Below are 16,807 nucleotides of genomic sequence, written 5' to 3'. Positions count from 1 at the left end.
CTATTTCCACTGTTTTACTATCACTGATGTAACCTAACAACTGGGTTTATTCTGCAATTATTGAATTAAGGGAAATAATATATCTCATAACAAACAGCTCATGCCTCAATGGCTGTTAGCAGATCTCTAGGTAGAATCTTCATGAGACATCCACTGTTCCCAAGCTCTGTTATACACTACTCAAACATCTGGGTACCTTCCAAAATAATTGGTCTGCAGGGTGCAGATTTTATCAGTATTTTGCACTAGGGTGGATTGGCCACAGGAGTCTTTAAAACAATGGTAGAAATAAAAAATGCTGAACCCTAGTTCTCCTGAAGAATTTTAGAAAGATCAAATTAGGCCAAAATCTCTAATCTTGATTTCAGTGAGGTCCCTTTTTAGCAGGGGTCCCTTTAGCAGGGTCCCTTCTTTAAAAGAAAAAGGAAATTAAAAATGAAAAACAGCACTAGGGAAAAGTTAAGCATGTACTTCAAATTCACACATGCCAGGAAATTTAGAGTTAAAGGTGAAACCCCACCCTAAAGAGCCCCATACTGGAGGTATTTTAGCGAACAAACACAACGTGTTCTGAAATACAAAGACCCGGTAGGGTGCACTAGGTATGGAGTTTCAGCCTTCACTCCAAATTTCCTGGCTTTTTGGAGGTTTATTAGACTTTCATACCCCAAACTTTTAAGTACTCCAAGAAGTTTCCTCAGCACAGCTCTCCCTGATCCCTTTGGAAACCGGGAACAAGCGCTCTGATGGTGTAGCCACCCACCCATTATTAATGAACCGGAAAGCCCTTTCTTGCAAATTTATGCTAATTTGGGGTGCTGAAATTGTGTGCAAACTGGGTAGTTTCAGTTGAATTGCTCTGAGAAACTCCAGAACCGCAAATGTGCAAATGTACTCAGAACAAAACTGAAGGACAGGATGCCAGTGACCCCAGCAGAGCAAGTGCTCCTGATCTTCCTCTGCCGTGTGTGGGTCCCATACCTCCACTTCAGCCGGCACACACGGAATTGTTTCTGACAGCGGCGTTTTGTGTTCCTGGCGAAAGCACCCTGCCAGGTTGTGGGATGGGGACTTCTCAGTGATCTTTGCACAAGCACATCTTGGTGGTGGTTAGTGGCAAGGTGACAGAACAGCTCCACAGTGCCCTGGCCCTGGGGTGTCTGAAGGGCCATCAGTTCTTCGTGCTGCAGGTACGAGGAGATAAACTGTGAAATTCCCTTCTTGCCCTGGGTGGGCAGAGGAGAAAGCCTGTACTTCAGGACCGAACTGCCTTGGGGAAGAAAGGAAAAGAGAATAGGGAGGAGGCAAACAGGGACTTAAAGCATCAGGAGCCGGTGCCAAAGAAGTTCAAGCAAGGGGCAATAGACACTGACTGTTCCTCGCGCTATTGCCTACAGATCTGCCTCTGCCTCCTTCAATCTTGTCCAGGACCTTCCTCTTTTCCCTCACCTTTCCATTTACTTAATCCCCTCTTCACTCAGTTCCAGCTATCAAATTTAAACATACACACACACACAAATCCCCTGCCACACACACTCCTTCTCATACCTCTGAAATCCTCCAACAGGCCAACAAACTCAGAGCGGAAAGCCCACAAGAAATCATAAGCAATAATTTACCGAGACAAACCTTATTTTATAGATTAACTGATTAATTTGGGAAAAAAAGGAAAAGACTTTAAACTCGTAAACCCTTCTTTTTAGTCTTATCTTTTGTCCTTACACTATTAATTGGCTGAAAAAGGAGACATCCTGCCTTCCTCCCACAAAACCTGCCTTACTTGCGAGCTGCAGCTCTCCCAGCTATGTCAAGAACATCATCGCTCTGCACATCACAGCACAGCGTTATCTGTTCTGCTTGGAACATGCATCCCTTTTCCCAGTCCTTCTACCATATCTCCTGAGGCTACAAACAAGTCCTCTGTGGCATAAAGGCTATCTTTCTACCCCAAAACATAGACTACTTGTAGCAACTGCTACTTTCTGAGTAACCACACTTTTGGGTTGGCTTTCTCCCCCAGCACTGAGTTCAAATACTGGGCAAAGGCAGAGCTGCTTGGCCAGTATCAATGCCTGCACTCACATCAACATTTTCAGCTGAGACTATATAAAGAAAAATCACCTTATTCTTCTCACCCCTTCTCCTGAACCCTGCGAAGCCCCCACGTGAAGGCAGCAGAGATGCCGAGAGTCTCAAGTGTGGCTGCACAGAGCGAAGTCCCCCAGGACACAGCACAAGTCAGCATCCTCTCTCCTAAAACATTTCTGTACATTTCCACAGGCAGCAACAGTGAAGAGATCATTAGGAAAAACAAACAAACAGCTGAAGTACTGTTTGTCCAAATGCAGCAACCCACGTGAGGGGCAAAGTCAAATGCATTGTGCTCTCGGATGGTATAAATGAGCACTGTGGAGGTTGCTGCTCCGAATTTCCTCAAAGGGCAGCTATGGATTGCATGAAATGGATTTAAATTCCTATCAGGAAAGAACTCTGAAAGATAGGATTGGAATTGCAAATGGAAGTATTGCACCTGGTTAAGCTCGGCACAGAAATAGCCTGTACTTTGCATCTTTCTGCGTGAAAGGTGCAACCTCCTGAATTTACAGAAGGCTTTGGTTGCCGCTAATTAAAAACGCAAGGGGCACCTCACACCTACTGCTGACGAGAGCTTGCACCCAAAGGGATACAGGAGAAAAATGGGGTGATTAAGCACAGCCTCACAGCACTTAAAGAGGCATTTTGGACATGATCAAACTGAGGGGGGGGTGTGAGAGACGGTGTAATGTGCATTGATCAGCAAAGAGCATAAAGCAGCCTTATGCAGACTGCTGCTTCTCAGAACACGCAAGGGGATGAACTCCACCTTGTTTGTTTAAACTGAGGCTGGCGAGGAGTTATGGGGAGCATCGGCGGTGTCTGCCGGGCAGCCAGGTCTGCAAGACGCAGTGCTGCAGAGTCCTTGCTGAATCCGCAGACTCTGTGCTTGCAAATCTTCCAGGTGGGGTTCCAGAGCCAAATGGGTCTGCATTAGCACTGGAGAGTATAATAATACTTTAATCTATTGTCTCCCACAAGGATTCTTAATGATCTCTGATAGTTTACTCCATAGATTTTATAGGCTGTCTCTATTCCAAGCATCCTGCAGTTTGACCAGACAATGATCTTTTTAAATAATGGATAATGTCCATGAAAGAAACCATGAGTCCTATGAGTCTTGGGGAAAAAATGTTTCTTGAAAAATACCATTGGAAAAGATGACTGTGGGTCAAGCTAAATCGAGCAAACTCCTAGTGTTTCTAGGGTGTGCAGTTGTAGATGTAGGAATAGTTTCTTTAGCACTGAAGTCCTGTCTATATCAGAATTCAATACTAGACTTATAAATGTCAGTTGCTAGCATGGGAACAGATGCAACTCCTCCCAGCTGATTAACATCCCTGACATCTGGAATAGAGGACAGAATAAACAGAGAGAACAGAGGATTTCCTGTTGGGACTTGGCTTTTGGGTGCAAACTACCAAGATACAGCAACTCTGTCCTTGACAGTGTTATCTCTCCACCTTTCAAACAGCCCTGGGGCTGGTAACTAAAGAACTGGACATATAGCACTGAATCCCTAGACAAAAACTCGTATATTTGCTATATGTCTCTCTGATACCTGTGTGAATGCAGGAGTCCTTGATGTCAAGAGCTGCACAATGGCCTCTTTAAGGCAGGGGATTAAGTCCTCAAGCTTCCTGAATTGAACAGCTTTGATGAATTTCTTCTGTTCTTTTTAGCGTTTTGGATTAGGCTGAAATTAATTCTTCCTTGGGAATCAAGGAGTATTTCTTATAACTCTCTTAGCTCCTCAAAAAGGGCATTGCGAGTGCCTCCCTCCTCCAGAGTAAATTGACCGTGTTTTGCAAAGAAGCCTTGTGAAAAGGTTTTCAGTGGAAGAGAAGGAACAAACAGCAAAGAAGTTAGTGTGATCAGAAGCTCACGGAGGAGCGATGCAGTTAGTTACCTGCCTGAGGCTGCGGCTTAGCCAGACCCCTCTGGCTGTTAACAGTGTGCCCTCCACACAAGGCCCTGCCATAGCCACTGCTGCCCGAAACTACGGCAGAAGCTTCTATGGATTGTTCAGATGTCCAGTTCAAGCCTATTTCACGTATGCCCAGAATGTGCCACTGTCCTTAATCTGGAGTGAGCTGACGTGATGCAGCGTGGAGCTGTGCTGAGCTGTGTGATAGCAGAGCTGGAGGGGCCACAGAGAGGGGTGGCAGCAGCACAGCACCAGACCCCAGCTCTCTGCTCCGTGTTGCTCCGAGCCCACAGGCAGGTAATGCAGACAAACTCAGGGCCCATACAGCTCCTCTCTGCCCCTTGTTTTGGCGAGCAGAAGGGCTGTGTGAGCCTCAAGGGCACACGTGGGGATGTTGAGAAAGCTCATCCCCAAGGTCACTTCTTCTGGGAGGGATTTCCAGCAAGCATTCAGTACTTTGTCTGAATCGAGGGAGTTTGAAGACACTCCAGTAGCTTCTACTGTTTCAGGAATTTCATCAGCATTTTCCTAAGAAGTCATCAAGACGAAGGCTTTCTTATCTGGATATGCAATCCTGTGGTGAAGTCTGATGTACAAACCCAGTATTACATAAAAGGAATGGTTCAGTTAACCATAGTATGGTGCAAGAATTTGCCACATCAAATGGCACTTACAGGGGATGATTTCCTATGATCCCTTGCTGTTTGTTTCAAGTTGTTTTTTTTTTTTTTTTTTTTGAAAAAGAGCCATGGTAGGTGTCATGAGCTAAAAGTCTTCCCTATTTTGTAACCAGCAGTATCCCAAACAACAAAAGGAATGTGCCTTTCTGGCAAGTATGTCTATCCTTGCTCCTTCCTTTTGTACTGGGACACGATGTATGATCTTAGCATGTTCTCATCTTCCCAGAACTACAGAAACAAAGGAAAGTGGAACAATTTTTGCAAATCTTGTGCTGGGACTAAATACATTCTGTCCCACTCTCATGTAATTAGTAAAAAGAAGTTAAGCAGATGTCTCAGATAAAGCCTGCTGTGTGAATAATGATAACCAGTCTTGTTTTTCTTCCCGTAGGCTATTAAAGAAGACGAGGGATGATCTAGCTGGTACCACAATGCTTACAGCTTTCTGCTCTGCAGCTCCCAGAGCAGAGTCCCCATCCATCAGCACTGTCCCTCTAAACTGTCCCTCCGGCAAACTTTGCAGATGTGTCACAGTACTTACATTTCTATGCACCAACACTCCAGCTACCCGACTGTGGCACAACATCTCAGCTTTGGAGGTGCCAGAAGGAGAGGTTGGACAGAAAAAATGCCTGAGAGCTGCACCACAACAGTGGCTGAAGGACAACACCAAAGTACCTGAGCACTTTGTCCAAGGTGCCAAAGAGATCGCAAGAAACTTCTAATGCAGATTGGAGTTGTCTCAAAATTACTCTGGTACCATCATGTCTGTGATTGCAATTAGTCAAGAAGCACGCACAGAGTATTTTGCTCCAAGGCTCATAGCAACTCTAGGAGATCCCAGGATGGAGGCTTGAAGGACTGGAACTGAGACAGCCACACTGAGACTGATACACCAAGGAAAGCGACAGGAAATGAATCCATCTCCTTTCGGGGATGAAGAGGCACTGAAGAGGGTTCCTGTTTATAACAGCATTAATCAAGCATTAGCGCTTTTTGGTTGATTCCAAAGAGCAGAATTACTTCAGGAATAAACTCCACATGGTGAACAGCTGGCCACAACTGCAGACACTAAGAATACAGAAGGAACAAAACCCAGTCACATCTAAAGATCCCCCGGTACCAGGGAAGACTGAAGAGTCTTTATAGCACAAAGCTCAGGGAACTTTTTCCTGGTACCATTTCATCTATTTCACCTTACCTCCCCCTTACCCCCCCCACTTTATTTGATGCCTCACCAGACTGAGGGTTAGTTTCCTTTCCTTCTCCTATTGTTAGATTGAGCTTTGGCAGAGGAAACACCTGGAATTAGATGTGAGCTCTCAGTGGCTGTGGAGATGTCTTCATTGATGTGGTGCAAGGCCTGCACTAGAGGGGACTGAGGCCTCTGCCAAAGAAAGTGATGACAAGAGGGGCTGGTGATGCAAAATGGGCCCAGATGGTGCCAACTGAGTCACACATTTTGACTGAGTCAGTAATTGGCACAGAAATTGCTCTCAGGGGATGGTGCTGAGGGCAATGCCAAAGCCAAACACAGGGTTTGAATCTTCCCCCTTTTAGTCAATGAAGGCTTTGCTGACAAAACCACTGCCCTAAACCTGTATTCATTAGCCCAAATGCTCAGAGGTCAGCCTTTCAAACCTCATTGATCATGTCTACAGACCCAACTGCTATATTTTGCCATACTGAGTGTGAACACCCATCACAGTGATGGGTATGAGCTCAGGCTGAGCACGTTGGCCAGCAAGGAAAGGCTCCAGAGAGATGGACTACCTTCTGCTGACCTTGGCTTCACTGCCAATGATCGAAGCTGCGTTACAACTTCTACGCAAAGACAAATAAATGAAATCTAAATGTTGCAAAAAAAAATCTTTGGAGGAACTACAGATTTTCTCAGGCTCTATGTTGTGGAAAAAGATGTTTAGGCCTCCCTCACCGACTTAGGCGTGTCACAGAGGAGATGCTTCTCAAGCCAACGTGAACATACAGAAGATCTGTGAGCTTAACACCATGAATGCGACTTCTCCAGACAAGTTCAGCAAGGTGGTTGCCTCCAAAAAGAACATACAAATGCGTATGAAAAGCAGGTATGCTATGTTAAGGTAACTTCAAATTTTTGAATTAAATTCCTTGCCTGGGCTTGTGCAAGACCAATCTGTGCAGCAAAGAAATTTCATTTGGAATAGAAATATCTCTGCATGTCAGAATAACAATAAGGCACAGTCTTAAATCTGAAAACTAGAATTTAAAAGGCTTTTCTTGTTTCATTTTGTATGGGTATTATGCTGGTCACAGTACAAGTGATAAAAGGGTACTATCAGATTAAAAATAATGTATTTTTCTAAAAATTGTCATAGCTGTTATAACTAACACCTCGAGTTCTCAGTGTTAAAACAATCCAATTTGCATTATGCCTTTGATGATATTTGCTCAGTTGTGTTCCTCTCCAGTTGAACAGTATTAAAAGACTGGTATTTTTCCTTTCAATATTTTCAATAATTAGTGTTTAAAGTAGCTCCTCATTTGAGCTTTGTTCACTGGTAACTGAAGTCCAGCTGAGCTATAGGGATGTTTTTTAAAAAAAGCTCACTGCAGTTTTTAAAAAAGAAGAATGGAAGCATTTCTTTGCAGCTTAATTATGTGTATTTTAAGCTCCAGTTGAGATGACAATGTTGTTTAAAAACTTCTTTCTACTAAGGAAGTTACAAATATAGCCTGAATTGATATAATTAAAGCAACTCCAGAACAGCTCATACTTTCCTTCTTAACCTGAATTTCAATGTTGACAACACAGGGTGTTCTGACTGTCTTATGGTTTTCCACCATGACTCCAGAAATTTCCCCCAAAAGCTTTAACATGGGATACAGATGACAGAATTTCTGCAGAGTTCTGCAGAATTTCTGACAGAATCTTCTGTGTGTTTATATCACTAACTCATCCACAGGAAACATTTTTTTTTTAATTGAAACATACTGACTCTTCTCTGAAAATACCCAAAAGCACATTGAAGTAATTGTAGCTATGATCTTCTCAACTGATTGAAGTTACTCGGGGATGACCCTCTTCAGACTACAACACGAAGAGGCCATTAGCTAAGCACCTCATGATTTTATAAACTCACATCCATCCACAGAAATCTCCTCTCCCACTTGTGATAAAGTGGCATTACATTAAAGGTTGGACTAGATGATCTTAGAGGTCTTTTCCAACCTGAATGATTCTATGATTCTACCCCTGCTTTCATATCTACATAGAGGAACACAGAAGAATTCAGTCACCCACCCAACATGTGCAACAGCACTCCCAAGAATCTGGTACCCACCTCCCTCCTCATAACCCCTGGACTCAGCAGCCCCTCCACAGCAGTGCTTATTGAAATCAGTACTCACATAGCATCCAGAATATAGAATAACCTACCTACCTCCAAAGGTACCTATAAAATTAAAGTATACCTAAGAGTATTTGTGTTCCGTGCCTGAAGGGCTCTTCACTCTCCAAATACATATGAGCTTCCCATGGCATATAATCTTCATTCTTAAGAGTCTCTGGTTAAAATTATCTGTGCAATACCTCAACATACTGCTCATAACCAACAACTGATGGGTCTTCTGACAATGTCTGTTTCAGTCTTTAGTGCTAGCTTTGTTTAGTCTAGATAGGGAAAACCAATTCAACGGCAAGACACTGTCAAGACCATTACTGAGATTGCATACAGGTAATTGCAATGTGAGCCAAATACTATGGAAAAAAATAAATGAAGAAAAAATGCCAAAGCCTGTAATGTCAATAACATAATGGTTCAGCAGCCAGCAGGCTGATCAATACCTAGACAGATATTCATTAATATGAACATAAAAATCTCATTTAAGAAATTGCCTACCTGTAAGGAGAATATGGGTCAAAGCATGTCTTGGTAACTTCTGTTATCTCCGGGTTACAGCATTCCCCACCATCAAAGTTGTATCTCTCGTAATTACAATCCATGTCACACACACCGTTCTGCTTCTTCTTGTTGAAGAGCGTGTGGCGCACGTGTCGGCAGTCTCCCCCGTCATAGCCAGTCAAGGTGTGGTTGCACTCGGGATCACAGTTCTCATCCCCGATCTTGCTGATATCGCAGTTGGCCAGGATGAGTCGGTGGCGAAGGGAAGAGTTCTTCACCTCCAGCACCTCCAGCTCCCAGGTGATGTTGTAGCGGCTGAAAGCCTCATTTAAATGCTGATGCTGGAACTCGATCTGCTGCTGGCTGACAGTGGGGTTCTGGTGCTTGTCATCGTAGAGGTTTACCACACGGTAGCGAACTATTTTGTTACGGCGGAAGCTGGGGAGCTTGTTGTAGCTGGCAATGACGTCCGTGTTGTCACAGACTGTCTGTCCGCAGAGAGGAGGCTCTAGGCTGGTATCCAGCAAATAGCCATGATGGTAGCTGTACTTGTTCTGAGGACTGCTGCCATCCTTCATGGGAGACCAGGTGTTTTTCACATTCAGTAAACTGTCTTGAAGAACTAGCTGAGGTAGAGGCGTGTCTTGTCTGTGAATTGCCTGGCCCATGTCCAACAAGATCTCCTTCTGAGACCGGGCTGTCCTCCAGAGGCTGAAGTGCTCTACATAGCCCCGATAGTTCTGGTTCAGGGCATTTCCTCCAACCATGAGCACCTTGCACTTCAAGGTCAGAAGACTGAAGATGCTGCCCACTTGCTCTCCACTTGTGGCTACCTGGGCACCATTCACATAGAGTTTCATCAGGTGCCCATCGTACGTGGCAGCCAGATGCACCCACTGGTTGGGGAGGTAGCTGCGATGTGCTGCAATGGTGGTAACTTTGCGAGCACGGTCCGTCTTCAGAGAGAAGAAATAGCGGGGGTCTCTATTCCCCTGGTCACTGACGGTGTTAATCCCCAGGACCCATCCTCGGTCACGGGAGGTGTAAGAACATTTGTCATAAAGTCCTATGTGCCCCCAAAAAAGAAATATGAATAAATAAGGATGACAGAATAAATAAAGAATTTCGTCTTTAAATTGTATAAATCTCTCTCTCTCTATGTATAAACACACACTCACCTATGTACATTACAAAGTCAGCATACACGAAAGGCATTAAATCATCCAGAACGTGACTGTGGGAGGTCATGTTAAGACTTGCTATTAAAAGTCAAGATTTGCCAGTGGCATGTATGAATGGGATTCCCCTCGCCTGAGCGAAGACCAAAACCCTTTTGCAAACTCTTATCGGCACAAAGCTGTACTGTGCATTCTGTCTTGCCTTCATTCGAGCCATACTTCACTGGCTGAAAATGCTCTCAAGAGGCAGTCCTTGGTGGCCTCACTGACAGCACTGCACCTTCCATCTAGCCAAGGCCCACCAGGGGCAATAAGCATGACATCTAACCACCACACAGCTCCAGAGACACCGAATGGCTAGGATAACCTTGGTAGGATCAAGTGACCAAATCTTGCAGAGAGCAAAGGCATCGCATTCAGGCTGCCTTCAAATTCATGCCCATTAAAAACCAGTAAAGAATCAGCCTGCACTGGTACGCACCAATGTACCTAACGGTGCTTTGTGCACCCTTGAGCACAAAGCACAGATCTACACCCAGAGAGCTCTCCACTGGTCCTCAATTCCAAAAGATAAGAGCCCACTCCTTCCCAGCCTGGGATATGAGGTCTGGCAAGTCAAAGACATACATTTCCATCCTTTGGTTCTCAAAGGCCATGGGCTGCAGAGACCCCTTGACTGAAAAAATAATCGTTAGAGCCTTCAGCGCCAATGGCCTTCCTACTATCAGCACGTAGAACGCGCTCCTTCCCCCAAGCCTTCCCTTCCAAAAGCCTAAGCGAAAATCATAAATCTCTGACAGTTCAGTCCTCATGAAAAGACTAAATATCCCCTTACCTCACCCCTGCACCCTAACCCTCCCAGCACTACAAGCAAATAACATCTTCTGCTTCTGACTAAGTTGCTCAACAGCCATCTGTTAACAATCACTCATTAACAGTGCAGTCTTGTCTAGTATCAACAGAGCAAAGGTTACAGGAGCATTCACTGTATTTTTCCTCCCCTCTCCCAGCACCCACCTTCCCCCTCGCTCCTCACACCCTTCCCCTTTCCTCCTCCTCCCCCCCGCAAAAAAGTCTTCTGATGGGAAAGTTAAAAAAAATTTAAACAGGGCTTTTTTCTGCACGCTGGTATTTTGCTAGGGACTCTGAGCTCCCCCTTTTCCTGTTGCCTTTGGAAGAGAGATCCCAGGGTTCGGAAGGTAATGTGTTTATTCATCTGTAGGGCGCACTCAGTTCAAAACCTTCTTGAGACCAGCTTCTAGTTTATACTGCTACTTCTGATCACGGGAAAGGAGAGGAGGAGGAACAGGGAAGGAAAAAAACAAATATGCTAAAAAAAAAAAAACGACATTTGCTGGGATGGATGTTTACCTGAGAAATTCATTATATGAAAGCCAAGCTACCAGTGACCTTCTAGAGTCAGGGATCTCCTGTTTTTTGAGGGTTTTTACATCTTCTTTATGGAATAAATACTTTTAGCAAGCATTCATTTTTGAGATGTATTAGAGCCCATAAATGTCTGCATTTTTATGAATCTCAAATGAAGGTATTTTCCAATGATAGTTTCCAAAGACAGTTGGCAAATTCCAAATAAGCCATAAACAAAGAAGTTATAAAAATGAGACATAAAAAGTTGCCATCCCAGTATAGCAGGCAGGGGTCTCTGGCAACTGGGCGAGGATGGAAACAGTTGTCTCTGGGTGTGAAGAGAAACCAGCGGCATTACAGGAGAGACACAAAGCTTTCCTCTTCTGGGACACTGCCTTCTATTGATTCTCCCCCCTGCCCCAGAGAAACATTTGGACGTGCCCTATATATAGGTATGGCATCCATGCGAGCCAGGGCACAAAAGTGAGGACATGGGATGTTCCAAAATATACCCAACTCTGGAAAATTAAAATTCTGTGGGAGTCCATATTCTGTTTCAATAACTTTCTCTTATTGAATATCTTTTGTTTCCAGTGTGGGAAATACTGAAGAAAGAGAGTAAAAGCGTATCCTATAAATGGAACCCAGCATGAAATGAAGCCACCTCTCCTGAAAGGAGACCTTTTTATAGGTACACTATGATCTCATCTTATCATAATAAGACCATCAGAGCTGGTCAGACGTTTTTTAACAGAGCTTTCTCCTGCCACCTTTGCAGCCCAGCATCCGAATTCTCCAGGCCTGCAGGCCCAGGGCAGCTGCACACGCAATAGCTGCTCCACCTGTGTCTTACGGCATCCAAGCTCCCTGCTGTCGGACGGAGGGCTGGAAGTCCTGGAACAGGCTTCTGGGGTCTCCAGCTCTGAGGAAGTCCACCATACAGTCTTTAAGGGTCAAGTTTTTTGGCTTTTTGTACTGACCGGGGCTGGAAATATTCCCCTAAAGAACTAATAAATTATTGTGGAATGGAAATTCAGTTTCCTAGCCAGGATTAAAGAACATCTTCCTCTCTCTCTGAAGTGCTGCATGATGCTAGTGATTGACCTCAGCTGAACAGATGGAGCTGCTGGAGGAATACTACAGAATAGTAGCAATCCTCCCTTGCCTTTGAGCATTTAAACCCTGATGTGATGCAACGTGTCTTGAGTTTGGCTCAAACAGCTGCCATCAATTCAAGATTTACAGGGAGCCAAAGGAGGGCAGAAAAAGAAAAAAAACAGCGACAATAGGGACACCACTGAACATGCCAGTATGAAAGCTGCTGAACTAAAACAGTCTACTATTCCAGTTCCTTACATTTTCTAGTTTAGGGCAAAGGTCATTACTGAATCCATATGTCGCATGCAGTATTCTTTTCTCAAACTTTTACTATTACATACATCCAACTCTTGATGAAAAGATGGATTGATCACAATACCTTCAGCAGGAAGACTTGTTTTATTCTTAAGAGAAAGGAAAAAGAATACGAAAAGGGATGAGAAACCCGCACTCCCTATAACTTGCACAGTCGTGCCATTTCTTTATGACCTTCTTTTGCTTGTATATGCTGTACCTACTTTCCCAGTCCTTCGCTTACTTTTGGCTTTAGACTACGAATCCTCCGGCTAAGGGAGTGTCACTTTTCCGTTTTGTCCCCAGCACAATGAAACTAATTTCAGCTGGGACTTTGGATGTCATAATAAAAGAATTTATTACTTCTTCTATGACAACTAATAAGGGCAAAACCATTGGATGAGGGACATGTGAAATAATTGCCAGAACTTCTGAAAACTGAATAATTTGATGTTTTCACAATTTATTTCAATTTAGTAAAAGGTTCCATAGCCATGAGTTATTTCTTAGACATAATTAAGAACATTTCAAACAAGAAGAGGCCTCTTTTACCCCAAACAAGGCTGTTTTTGAGTAAAATCACCCCCTCACAATGGTTGACACTGAATTTCAAAATTCAGCTGTGACCACAACCAACATTTACATGAAAAACATACAGAGTTTAGATGCTCATTTACACGGGGAATTCTTTACAATAATGTGTCAAAGGACATTTTTAGCTACTTGGTGTCCCTTAAGAAACCAAGAGTGGTGTAAAGAGGCCTCATGGTAAATGAGACTCAAGCCAACGACTGCAAAACCACAATTTGGCGAATATGCCTCAAGTTTCCGAGCCAAGAAATGGTGCGAAATAAAACTGATGTTTGTTTTCCCCACAGCAATTAGATTAAAAAAATATGTACAAGTCTCATACAGCAGCAAACAGTTTTCCTCACTTCTGCTTGCCTTGAGTTGCTAGAAAGGGATGGAGCTGCAGCTGAGAAGAATACTGACAGCCCTTCTCACCCCTCAGTCTGAGTGATTTTTTTCCCTGTAAAGTTCCTATTCCTGAAGCCCGGAGGATTAAAACAGAATTTATCTTTTATTAAAAAAAGAAGAGGCACTAGTTCAGCTTTCCAGTAAGAGTCATCGGTAACCGTCCTTCCGCACAGAAGTGAGTCACTTTTCAGATGGCTCCGGAGGAGCGCGAACACATCGGGATGCCACGTTCCCGTGGGCTGAGACAGGGGGGGCCTCCAATGGCCCATCGGGCTCCTTCCACCCCATCGTGTTTGTCCCATGCCGGAACAGTAAATTCCTAAGGCACCGAGGTACTGAGGACTGCTGGAAGATTAAACCCTAAAGGCCTGGTGCCAAAAAGCAAATAGGGAAAACCAGAAGTACAGTCTCTCTGCCTTTTTTTTCTTGCAAGTGAAATATCAACTGCTCCAGAATACAACTGCTCATCACACCTGAGCTCCCCCAGGGAGCCCCAGCCATGATTTATACCTCAGTTTGTTCCCAGGCCTTCACCGGGACTGCAGAAGAGGGGCCTCCGCGCGCAGGACCCGTGCTCTGGGCTCATGAACAGCCACCCTGGGAACAACGTCCTGGGTGAGGACACGAGGCTTTGCCATAACTGAGCTCTGTAACCGAGCTCACGATGCCGAGGTTGGAGTAAAGGATTATCGGGAGCAGCCCCAGAGAAACAGGGACGCACTGCTAGAGGCTGTAGCTGCTGGAGGCGTAAGAAGCTCTCTCTGTGGGCACAGCTTGAAAGAAGAGGCCGAAGTAGCCCAAGCAAGCTGCTGTAATCCATTTTAATATTATCAATAACAGACTCCAGACCTCCCCTGGTTGCCTCAGTGCTGTTTCTTACATCTTGCAAACAGCAATCTTTCCACTAATCAGCCCAGCCATTACCTAAGAATTTATTTCTTTACGCAGAACAAAGTTTCGCCCCTTTGCTGAGCAATAGGAAGGGAAGGAAAAAAAAAAAAAAAAAAAAGAGAGAGAGACTTGTTATGCTTTATTTTCCAGGAGCTGAGGCTGGGGGAAGGGGAAGAAGGAGGTCAGTTCGACTTTGAACACATCAGGTGTGCTGTGGAGCCCGTCACAGCCGTGCAAGGCAGAACGGAAAATAGTGCCCCGCACTTCTGAAAGTTGGCCGTGCCTGTTTTGCTGGGAGACTACAACCAGAGGTGACAGGACTCAGTTATGAAAGGGGAATTTAGGTCAACAATCAAAGCTGCAGTCAGGGGGCCCAAGAACAGGGAGCTAAAGGTTGGGGCTGTTTTTTTCTTTAGCATGCTTTAATCGTTTAGTATCAAAGCACAGAGGAACGCTTGAAAGAGCAAATATTCTACAGGAACCTATAGAAAGCTTTTATCTGGCCAGAGGAAAATAATTAAAACCGACAGATTTGGGTTAAGTATCCCCATGTTCCATGCAATTGGATAAGTCAGCGAAGATCCACTGGAGCAGTTCTTGAGTTCTGCACTGGATATTTCATGGTATGATGTTGAACCCAATATAGTTTTACAAAGGGGAGAAATAATCTCTCCTTTCCTTTGCCGTGCTTCTCCCAGCCCCCAGCTTCCTTCCATAATAGTTAAATAATTCAAAGTCCAGAGTACTTAAGGCAACATCTCTGTCTATACCATTTCCAACGCAGCTAAGAGGCCTCCTGAGGTCACCCCCTGAGATGAGTTGTGTCTCAGGCAAACCACCTGAGACTTGCTCAGGTGGCAATATACTACTTAAGTGAGGAAGAAGGGGATGTTTGCTGCTGCTATCAATCTAGCTAAATTCAGACCAGATATTACCATTTACAAGCTATGCAGTAGGATTCAGATCCAAGACGGAAGGATGGAGTTCTTTTCATTTTAACATGAAAGGCAGGAACCTCATCCTGTAGAAAGAGAAAGCCTAATACAGCTATGACTGTCTAATGTTGAGAATGTGGTACAAGGCTCTTTGCAATACCAGAACCTTTATATCATTGCCATATAGCATTAAGTTAAGCACATATTCCGTACCATTTCTCAAACTCCCAGCCACTCGCACACTCAGCAAGACACCTTGAAGCCTGGAAGCAGGGAGGTGAGAAAGGCTAAAACAGCAAACATGAATTTGTAGTGGCTTGTTAGTTACAAACATTACACAAATCCCTCCCTTCTGATAAGAAAAACATGTAGGCTGCAACAGAGCAGCCACTGGCATGGACAATCATATTAGTGACACTTCACTGAGCCTATTGTGAGAATATACCCGCTAATAGTATATAAGAGCTTACTGCAAACAGATCTGCTAGGCTGGGGTTAGTGAGAAATTATTAGATTGTGAGGGATTTTGAGGTGTAAGTGAACATACTATGCTGCCTAACCAGATGGCACAGAGCAGTGAGCTTCAGCCCTTGCGGTAGTGTAACAGGGTCATCCTTGGACCGGGTACTGCTTTTGCAAGGGCTTCTTTGTATACAGTATCAGCATAAACAAGTATTAGTGGGAAGGTTGGCTTCTTATCTAGATCTCCCTAAGCATTTCACAATAAAGCTGCAGAACCAGTGGAGACTGGTACTTGGTTAACAAACTGTGGCTGTTTATGATCCAATAACTACGTTTGGGTGGGCTTTCTGATGGATAGAAAAAAGCACATCCTTCACAAGGGTCAAACTTCAGGCCCTGCTGTAAAGTCTAGGAGCCCAGGAACATTTCACAGAACAAGGGTAAGAATTTTCTAATATCTGCAGAACAATTTATTTCTCCTGCCTTGTTCTCAGAAACAACCAAATATTTTGGGCTGAAGCTTGGAAAACCAGTATGTGTCCATGTTATTAGAGATACGCATAACACATGCACACACAGGGACAGTATTAAGGTAGTATGGGCAGTCCTTGCTGGGATTGTACTTTAAGTGATCAACTCTGCAGCCACCAGTATGCTCCTTCTGGGAATCACTGGTGTATGCCATAAACACGGAAGGCTTTTCATCAGGTTTGATTCAGACAAGAATCAGGTTGGTGGCTGCCAGTTTTAGACAATTTAGTGTGGTCCACTGATAATAAAGCAGTTTGGTGTTCATGAAAACCCAGATTTCCTTCAAAATGGGAATGGAAAGCGCTCAGTAAGTTTGTTGGTCTGGCTTAAAGTTACCTGAACACCTTTCAGCTTTAAAGCTTACCTATGTTCACTGGTCAGCAGACCCAGGTTACGAATTAACCATCCTATTGTAGCTCAGGCAGCGTGTTCACCTTTAGGGAAGTTCAGCTTTAACATCATTCCCACGTTAAAAGCAGATGTTGCA

General features: G+C 44.2%; 1 protein-coding gene across 7 annotated transcripts in view; it reads right to left on the bottom strand.

Annotated features, from left to right (window-relative positions):
* The window catches only part of PAPPA (pappalysin 1), a 384,400-nt gene that overhangs the window by 147,904 nt on the left and 219,689 nt on the right, over nt 1–16,807 (bottom strand). For all 7 annotated transcript variants that reach the window (XM_068656712.1, XM_068656711.1, XM_068656714.1 and 4 more), the window contains one exon: nt 8,583–9,651. In XM_068656712.1, the coding sequence (XP_068512813.1) occupies nt 8,583–9,445 (863 nt within the window). In that variant the 5' untranslated portion in view covers nt 9,446–9,651. The remainder of the gene's footprint in view (nt 1–8,582; nt 9,652–16,807) is intronic.

The sequence above is a fragment of the Anas acuta genome, chromosome 20, assembly GCF_963932015.1.
Source record: "Anas acuta chromosome 20, bAnaAcu1.1, whole genome shotgun sequence".
Taxonomy (NCBI): Eukaryota; Metazoa; Chordata; class Aves; order Anseriformes; family Anatidae; genus Anas; species Anas acuta.
The sequence above is the reverse complement of the archived record's forward strand: the minus strand, read 5'-3'. Positions and strand labels throughout refer to the sequence as shown.